This window comes from Salvelinus fontinalis, chromosome 5 (assembly GCF_029448725.1).
Source record: "Salvelinus fontinalis isolate EN_2023a chromosome 5, ASM2944872v1, whole genome shotgun sequence".
Taxonomy (NCBI): Eukaryota; Metazoa; Chordata; class Actinopteri; order Salmoniformes; family Salmonidae; genus Salvelinus; species Salvelinus fontinalis.
Genome location: NC_074669.1, coordinates 33,634,131 through 33,642,859, shown reverse-complemented (window position 1 = coordinate 33,642,859; position 8,729 = coordinate 33,634,131). Strand labels below are relative to the sequence as shown.

At 42.1% G+C, this 8,729-nt stretch overlaps 1 protein-coding gene across 4 annotated transcripts in view; it reads left to right on the top strand.

The window, feature by feature from the left end:
• Positions 1 to 547: 547 nt before the first annotated feature.
• The window catches only part of LOC129855494 (terminal uridylyltransferase 4-like), a 28,841-nt gene continuing 20,659 nt past the window's right edge, over positions 548 to 8,729 (top strand). For 2 of the 4 annotated variants that reach the window (XM_055923214.1, XM_055923212.1), the window contains exons 1-6: positions 548 to 704; positions 2,028 to 2,608; positions 2,788 to 2,960; positions 3,876 to 3,992; positions 4,318 to 4,495; positions 6,187 to 6,275. In XM_055923214.1, coding sequence (XP_055779189.1) covers positions 2,122 to 2,608; positions 2,788 to 2,960; positions 3,876 to 3,992; positions 4,318 to 4,495; positions 6,187 to 6,275 — 1,044 coding nt within the window. In that variant the 5' untranslated portion in view covers positions 548 to 704; positions 2,028 to 2,121. Of the gene's footprint in view, positions 705 to 2,027; positions 2,609 to 2,787; positions 2,961 to 3,875; positions 4,005 to 4,317; positions 4,496 to 6,186; positions 6,276 to 8,729 lie in introns of all 4 variants that reach the window. The other 2 variants (XM_055923213.1, XM_055923211.1) reach the window with 1 other exon arrangement.

The window sequence follows — 8,729 nt, the reverse complement described above, 5'->3', positions numbered from 1 at the left end:
AAAATGACAGACAAACAACATGGAAAACTACAAGTAATCTAGTAAAAACCATAGAATTCACAAGAGTATAACAAAAATCAAAAACAACTAATTAAAAACATTAACAGGTCATGGAATCAGTCTCAAGATTATTCATCAGTGATTTTAAAAAAACAATCGGGACAAGTTCTTCCAGTTTAAAAGTATTTTGTAAGGCGTTCCAAGACGATAGCGCAGAGTACATAAAAGCCCTTTTACCAAATTTAGTTTGGACATTTGGAACAGTTAGCAGGATAAAGTCCAGCGAACGAAGAGAGTGCCCACCACATTTTTGAACAATAAAAATGCCCAAATAAAAAGGTAGTAAACCCAAAATGGCTTTATAAATAAAAGTATACCAGTGACTGAGCCTACGAGTGACTAGAGAAGGCCAGCCAACCCTGGTATACAAAGTGCAGTGGGGCGTAAGGGTTTTGCAGTTTAAAATAAATCTCAGTGCCATGGTATGGGTATTGTTTTTTAAGCAAAGTATAAGGAAGTTATACTCCAGTCTAGTAGGTGGCGGTAATGCAACCGTTAATCCTCATCGAAGAAGACGTGTGGAGAGATTAACATGGCGTCTATGGTTGCTGTGTTGATCGGGGCAGTGGATGAGAAAAACAAAATACTGAACAGGAAAATAAAGACGGTCTAGGTGCATTTGGAGCTAAAACCTGCATATTACAGTAAGGCATTGGATATTAGTTGTAGACGTTTGACGATTTTGTCGTGCATTAGTTTTATAGAGTACCTAGCTAGTAAAATAATTGTCAATAGAAACGCTAAGCCGCTAGCGGAGATATGTCTAGTTTGCAAACTAGCTAGCCATTTATTAGCTACTTTGATTTATGTAGCTGTCGTTAGCAAAAACATTTGCTAGCTAGCTAGGAAGTCCGTGCGCGAGCTGCACGAGATGTAGTTGTCTCGAGCCGTTTTTAATTTGCTGCTTCTGCAGGGTGTCTCGCTGCGCGAGAAGGCCTTTTCTCGCGATGTGGGTTGGTTTCGTTTCTTAATAAACACAAGTGCTTCAGCCATGGTTTTGTTCAGCTAGATTCTTTTAGCAACGCGGGTGTATTTACATACACTAGCGTTGTTCCGAATTGTATTATGTTGCACAGAAAACTGTCCGCGGGAAGCCAGAAGTTAAATAAAATGTCAACTTGCCGTGCTGGCTGGACATTATAACAACTTTGAAACAAAATATATAGTTAAAGGGATGTATTATTAAACAGACTTCCTAACGTGGGACTATTGTAGACCCACTTCCTCTCTGCTTACCTCATGTCAACATAACAGTCCCCCACAAATTATTCCTTTTTTGTTCATGTAATAGTGCACGTGGAGGACTTTTATTTTGATATGAGGTACGTATAGACGAACTGGGTCTACAACAGACCCACGTTTTGGAAACTGTTTAATAACACGTTCCTTTAACTAGCTATTTTGTTAATCTCTGGCTTTTTGTGCAACCCAATACTATTGGGAGCAATGCTAGTGTATGCAAATGCACCGCGTTGCTAAAAGCAGCTAGTAACCAACTAACTACGCCCTTTGTTATATTGTAATAATGTGTCTTTGCAATAAACATAGCTAGTGATATTATTATTACCTTTTTCTGAACTGGTCCAACTAACCATATATTTTCCTAGCTTAGATGCACTCTTGTTTAATCAGGCCTTTGGGACTTTATTGCAGCAAAGGTTTTGCCACTGTCCACTGGCTACTTTCTCAGTTCCTCTTACCAATACCTAATTACTTCAATATATGATTTGATAGTATTACTATTTAGTATAGTGTAACGACCCTGGGTTTATAAGCGCGGAAATCGACTCTGCCGCTGGAGCATGCTTTTGCGGCACAGTCGATAGCGCGCCGGACTTCGGGCTAGAAGGTCGAGGGTTCGAGACCTGCTCCCTGCTGTTTCATTACAATATAATAATAGTTTAGGCTATTGCTCTTCTAAGGCAAATGTAGGTAATGCCAACAATGAATGCATTTAATCTCTCCAGGTCCAGGTGTTCATTGGACTAGCTGCCTCAATAGACCCTGATCATCCTCAATACAGAGTAGCAGCTAGAGAGTGGGAGAGGACAGGATTGAGGCATGGAGGAATCACAAAGCCCATTAAAATCAGTCAAGCCCTTTCGCAACGAGGCCAAGGGAACCAAAGCTTCATCCTTTGCCAGCTCCAGGCCCCTGAAAGAGGCTCCAGCCCAGAGAGAGTGCCCCAAGTCTGCCACTGCCTGTCAGAGCAAGGAGAACATCACCACAGCCAGGGAAGACCATAAGGACCAAGGCAGTAACTGTGGGACAGGCACAGGCAGAGCCTCTACTGCCAGCCCTCAGAACCCAGGGAGAGGGAAGCCTCGTAGGCTAACTGGGGGGACCAGCTCTGGGGAGAGGGGGAAGGTGAGAGTTGAAGGCCAACAGCAGCAGAGGGGTGATGCTAGGCCCTCGTTGGTTACAGGACGCAGCCTGGCTGGTGTAGTTGGAGACAGAGACACAGGAGCCACAGGTATGGTGGCCACTTCATCTGAAGAAGGCCTTACTTTACAGACCAAGACAAGTCCATTGAAGGAGATGTCACTGGGTGAGTTATTCTATACTTTACATAGCTATAGGTTCATGTTTGAGCCATTAGCCACTGCAATATGTCTCTGTTAGACCTCTTGAGACCTCTTGCTGTTGTTGTTTTGCCATGGAAACTCTTCTTGGTCAAAATATTTGTTTCCTACAGCTGTTTCATATTCTGTCTGTCTGTGTTTACAGGTGAGAAGGCTGAAGCTGTGGTGGGCACAGGGCAGCCTGCATTGGAGGTCACTGTGGTGGGGTCAGGAGTCAACGAGCGGGGTCAGGGTAGAAGCATGACCTCGGAGCAGAAGCTGGGTCTCAGACAGGCTGAGGAGCGCCTCTACAGAGACTACATACACAGACTGGTCAAGGTGTGGAGAGAAAATAAGTTACCTCAGTTTCAGTCAACTGTTGTCTGTATGTATTGTCTGTATCAGTTACTGGAATTTATGTACACAATTGCACGTTTAAGGCAACTTCAGAGGTCAAAGTTAGATGTCGGTCTGATAGTGCTGAGTGATTAACCCACATTTTTTTTTTACGACTAATTGAACATGGTTAAATTATTTTAATTCCATTTCGTTTGTTTTTTTCTTCTTCTGTGAGCTTGATGTTCAGTTTCTGTAGAGATAAATCAGATTGAGCCGAACTGTGCAATGTGGTAGGGAGTTGTAGTTTCCAACAGGCCAATATTTTACATAGTTTAGCAGAGAAATGGGGTAATTAACTACAAGCATAATCCATAATCCACACGTGAGGGGGATAGAAAGCAGTTGCTTTGCAGGGTGTACCTGAAAATGCATGATCTAAGTGATTTGATATAGTTGGTAGCCTGTTCAGCAGTCATAAAAGTTGGCCTTATTTACTTTGAAGAACTAATCAAATTGTGATTTTGTCTGACAGCATAGGCAGCAGCTCTATAGAGATGAGGACGTGGAATAAATAAGTCATCCAATGAAATATTTTATTAAAGATATGCAAATAAATTATGGCTAAGGGATAAGCAGTAATGGGCAGTCACTACCATCATGGGATTTCTATTAATTGTTTTATTCTGTGTTGCAGTATTCAAACCACAATGTATAGGGCATTTAATGTTTAAGTCTTATCAACTTGTAATTGGTTCATTAGAATTATCACCAGGTTATACTGTATCAATGCTAATAGTCAACTGCTCAAGATGTAGAGTTGAGATTTCCATGTCTACGGGGCAGAGGGGTGGGGCACTATATCATCAGTCTCTCACATGTGATTGGTTTCACTGCTCTCTCTCTCTGCCTCTACAGCAGTCTCCTGAATACCCTAACTTCCAGTACCTATGCAAGCTGTGTTCTGTACACATTGAGAACATACAGGGGGCACACAAACACATCAAGGAGAAAAGACACAAGAAGAACATCATGGTGAGAGAAAAAGTTAGCAACTTTATTTAATTTGTCATAATTATCATGTTCTCCAACAATAACTGATGTGTATTGTAACTTAAAAGGGAGTCCTAGGCAGTTATTTCAATTTTTATGATATTTTAGGAGTGGAAATGTTTGAGGTGGAGCTTGTGTGTATCTGTTTATTTTTCCTGTTGCTGCGTCCTAAGCTTACGTCGGCCATTTTGTATCCACCCCAAACTCCAAATGATGTCACAATTCTCCCTAGTCAATTAGATTGGGCCATTAGAGATTTGGATTCACCCTGCCTTTGTCCCTCTCCCCTGTGCTGTAACTGTTTTAGGATAAGCAGGAGGAGAACGAGCTACGGGCGCTGCCTGCCCCCAACCCAGCCCAGCTCGGAGCCGTTAACGCAGCCGTCCTCCGGGCGGCCAACCAACACGGCATCTCAGACCAGGACTTCCTGGTGCGACAGGAAGTGGTCGACAGGATGGAGGTGATCATCCAGCAGCACCTCTCAGGTAACCAACTCTTCCTATCCTTCTGTCTCCTTCCTGTCATCTGCGCCTCTGATCTACAAAGTCTGAATGGGTGAAAGCTGTGCACCGGCAGCTAGTCTTTGTCTTGTATGTGCGTGTCCAATAATGTCCACTTCACTTTCATGCGCATGTCACGTGTGGCAGCACCTCCTTCCAGTGCTCACTCACTACTTCTACGTCCGCTCTTCCTGGACATCTATTTCTGCTGCTCAAATATTCCTGCAACAGTTTTTAATGTATAATTTAGCTGTGATGTCAAGCGGTGACGCAGTCCCTGATTAGTCATCTGTTGTTACATTTGATACATTGGAGCAGTGTAAGCAAAGTTGATAGTGTATCAATTCATCACCTGTTAGAACCAAGAGCACATTCCAGTTTGAGGCTTTAAGTTTCACTCATGCAGCTTCAGAGTGCTAGAGAGGAAAAATGTTGCACAGCTTTGCCGACAGACATACGCGGGGCTTTACAACACAGAAAACGGCCTGTCTAACCTATTCAAACGTATGACCTACTGTATATTACAGCGCTGATTTGCACGCATTTGATATAATTTCACAAACCATGTCAGGCTGTTTTAAACTAATCCCAGGCTGCTAATTATTGTTTTGATAACAAGCAATGTACGTGTTTGTGGGAGAGTTGTGAGGGGGAGTGTGTGTTTTGTTTTGTATGTGTGGTTAACTGAAAAGTAAAGATGGGAAAACACTGCATGAAACCATTACTGCTACAATGACATGCGTATCATTATGCATTGATATTAGGGCTGGGCGATATGGCCTGAAACTCTTCTATTAAATAAAACTTATGGGCGGTTCATGATATCAAAATAAAAAGTGTCTAAATCAGCTTTTTATGTACAATTAAAGGTCGAATATATGCCTTCCACAACCATAAGACCCACTAACAACTATTTTGATAAAATATTAAAATTATATCTGCTTTTTTGTTGTTGCAATAATCAGATCTGGCTTTCAGGTCTATCTATAAAAATACAATTTTTGTTACATTTAACCTATTTTTAACCTAAGCTTTTCGCCTGCCTTCCCTCCTTTGGGACAACTACTCCCATTGTTAGGGCGGAGACATGAGCATCTAGTCATTATATACAAATATCTGGTGTAAATGGGAAGGTGCACACAGCACAGAAGTAGCAAAAGAGACGAGACCAAATGAGAACTAGCGGATATAAACGTTCACAAAAAGAAAAAAAAGTGATTCTGCGTTACAGGCATTTGGAATATCGCGCAAAAACACTTTCAAATTAATTTGATATTGCCCAGCCCTAACTCATATTCCTTCCTCTCATTTCTCCTGCCAAATTACAGGTAGGCCTTTTGAAAACATTAAATTAGCCATTTTGTGCAGTATTATATTATACACTGAACAGTAAGGTTCAATTCAATGTGTTGTATTGAGTAGAAGTGGGAATATCGGTGACTGGTTTTTGTGTAGCACATCTGCAAAACATTTCGAAAAAAGGGAACAGGCGTCTGGTGAACAGAACGCTAAGGCCACTGACATTTTTCCTAGTGGTATCGCGATACTACACGGTATCGTGATACTTGTCCTGCTATCATATGATGAGTGAAATGTTAGTGTCATGACAACACTAGTAGGGATATTAAATGATCTGAATCATGTTTAATGTATGGCTTTTGGGGTTTCTTATCCAGTTTGCTCCCTTCGGCTCTACGGCTCCTGTCTCACCCGATTTGCCTTCAAGACAAGTGACATTAACATTGACGTCACCTACCCCTCCACTGTAAGTGTTGTGTTCTCACCTAACCACTAATGCAAGTTATGTAAAGTGGGTGCACATCAAATTGTTGTTAGTGTAAAGACGGGACTTTGGAGTTAACAGTTACATAAGTGGTAATCAATACAGGCAAACGAAGGAAGTAGGCTATTCAAGACTATTGGGACACAGCCTTGGTTTACATCACCTCAATGTCAGTCTATCAGATGATCAGTGATTGCTCTTCGACATGATTGTCTTGGATAGGATTTAACTGATTGGGTATGCTTATTAGTTAAGAGGATCCAAGTACCTGTGAATAATAGGACTTCTAAACAGGACACATTTAACAGTGGAATGAATATGATGTGCCTCCACTTCTGCTTGCTCGTTGGGGTCTAGACCGGAGTCATTGTAAAAGCACTTTGTGACCGCTGATGTTAAAAGGGCTCTTGAATACTAGGGGTTTAATGGTTCAACAAACCCACAGTTCCGTATATTGCGGTTTTGGGGTAGCGTGAAAATGAATGCTAACAGTTACTGTCGTAAATGATAGTTTATTTAAGAAAATACAAAGTGTTGGTATACCTGATCATGAGTCAATGCCTGGCAGCACAATCAGGAGTACCAACACTTTGTATTTTCTTAAATGAAAACATGATTACTCATTAACACTAAAATAAAGTGAAATAAATGTTATCATGGCTCAGATAGTATAGGCCTATTCTATAAAGTTTTCTTAAAGAGAATAGTATGCGCACTGGTGTGATTCTCATAAAGGAGCCATGTCTGTAGCATGTACAGTGCATTCGGGAAGTATTCAAACCATTTACTTTTTCCATTAGCCTTATTATAAAATTGATTTAGCATTTCTTTAATCCATAATGACACAGCGAAAACAGGTTTTTAGAACTCTTTGCAAATTTACAAAAAACATACCTCATTTACATAAGCATTCAGACCCTTTGCTATGAGACTCGAAATTGAGCATCTAGTTTCCATTGATCATTCTTGAGATGTTTCTACAACTTGATTGAGTCCACCTGTGGTAAATTCAATTGATTGGCCATGATTTGGAAAGGCATACGCCTGTCTAGATAAGGTCCCACAGTTGACAGTGCGTCAGAGCAAAAACCAAGCCATGAGGTCAAAATAATTGTCCGTAGAGCTCCGAGACAGGAATGTGTCGAGGCACAGGTCTGTGGGAAGGGTAACAAAAAATGTCTGCAGCATTCAAGGTCCCCAAAAGCAGTGGCCTCTCATTCTTAAGTGGAAGAAGTTTGGAACCACCAAGACTCTTCCTAGAGCTAGCCATCCGGCCAAACTGAGCAATCGGGGGGCAAACCTGACGGTCACTCTATCCAGAGTTCCTCTGTGGAGATGGGAGAAGCTTCCAGAAGGACAACCATCTCTGCAGCCCTCCAACAATCAGGCCTTTATGGTAAAGTGGCTAATCGTAGAGCCTGAATGCCAAGTGTCATGTCTGGAGGAAACCTGGCACTATCCCTATGGTGATGCATGGTGGTGGCAACATCATGCTGTGGGGATGTTTTTCAGTGGCAGGGACTGAGAGACTAGTCAGGATCGATGGAACGATGAACGGAGCAAAGTACAGAGATCCTTGATGAAAACCTGCTCAGGGCCTCACAGGGGCGATAGTTCATCTTCCCACAGGACAATGACCCTAAGCGCACAGCCAAGACAATGCAGTATTGGCTTCGGGACAAGTCTCTGAATGTGCCTGAGTGGCCCAGCCAGATCCCGGATTTGAACCCGATCGAACATCTCTTGAGACGTGTGCAGCGACGTGTGCCCAATCCAACCTGACAGAGCTTGAGAGGATCTGCAAAGAAGAATGGGAGAAACTCCCCAAATACAGGTGTGCCAAGCTTGTAGTGTCATACACAAGACTACTACTCTGTAATCGCTGCCAAAGGTGCTTCAACAAAGTACTGAGTAAAGGGTCTGAATTCTTACAAAGTGTAAAACCTGTTTTTGCATTGTCTTTATACACTATTGTGTGTAGATTGAAGGAAGAAAACAATTGAATCCATTTTAGAATATGGTTGTAACTGTTACAAATCCCTTTGGCCCAACAGTCTAGGGGGGGGGGGGGGTAACGAGACCTGTAACATAACTCATGCAAAGTATAAGTGAAAACGTAAGTGAGAACGAAAAACAGACAACTAAATTACCGTCAAACACTCATGGCTTATTTGGTAAACACACGGTAAAAGGGGGGCAGGGGGGGCTGAGCTGGACCCAAGGAAAGAAATAAATATCCAAAAACACCACTAAGCTAGACTAGCCTACTTTAATACAACCAACCAACCAAAAATACAGTGGGTGGTCCGCCCAGTTTCAACTAGTGTTCTTAGACAAAGTATTCCTACGGGTAGTGTATGCCCATGGGCGACTTGTCTTGGTACCCCCTTTTCCCACCATCAAACACCATAACAAAAACAATACTCACAGGGTAAC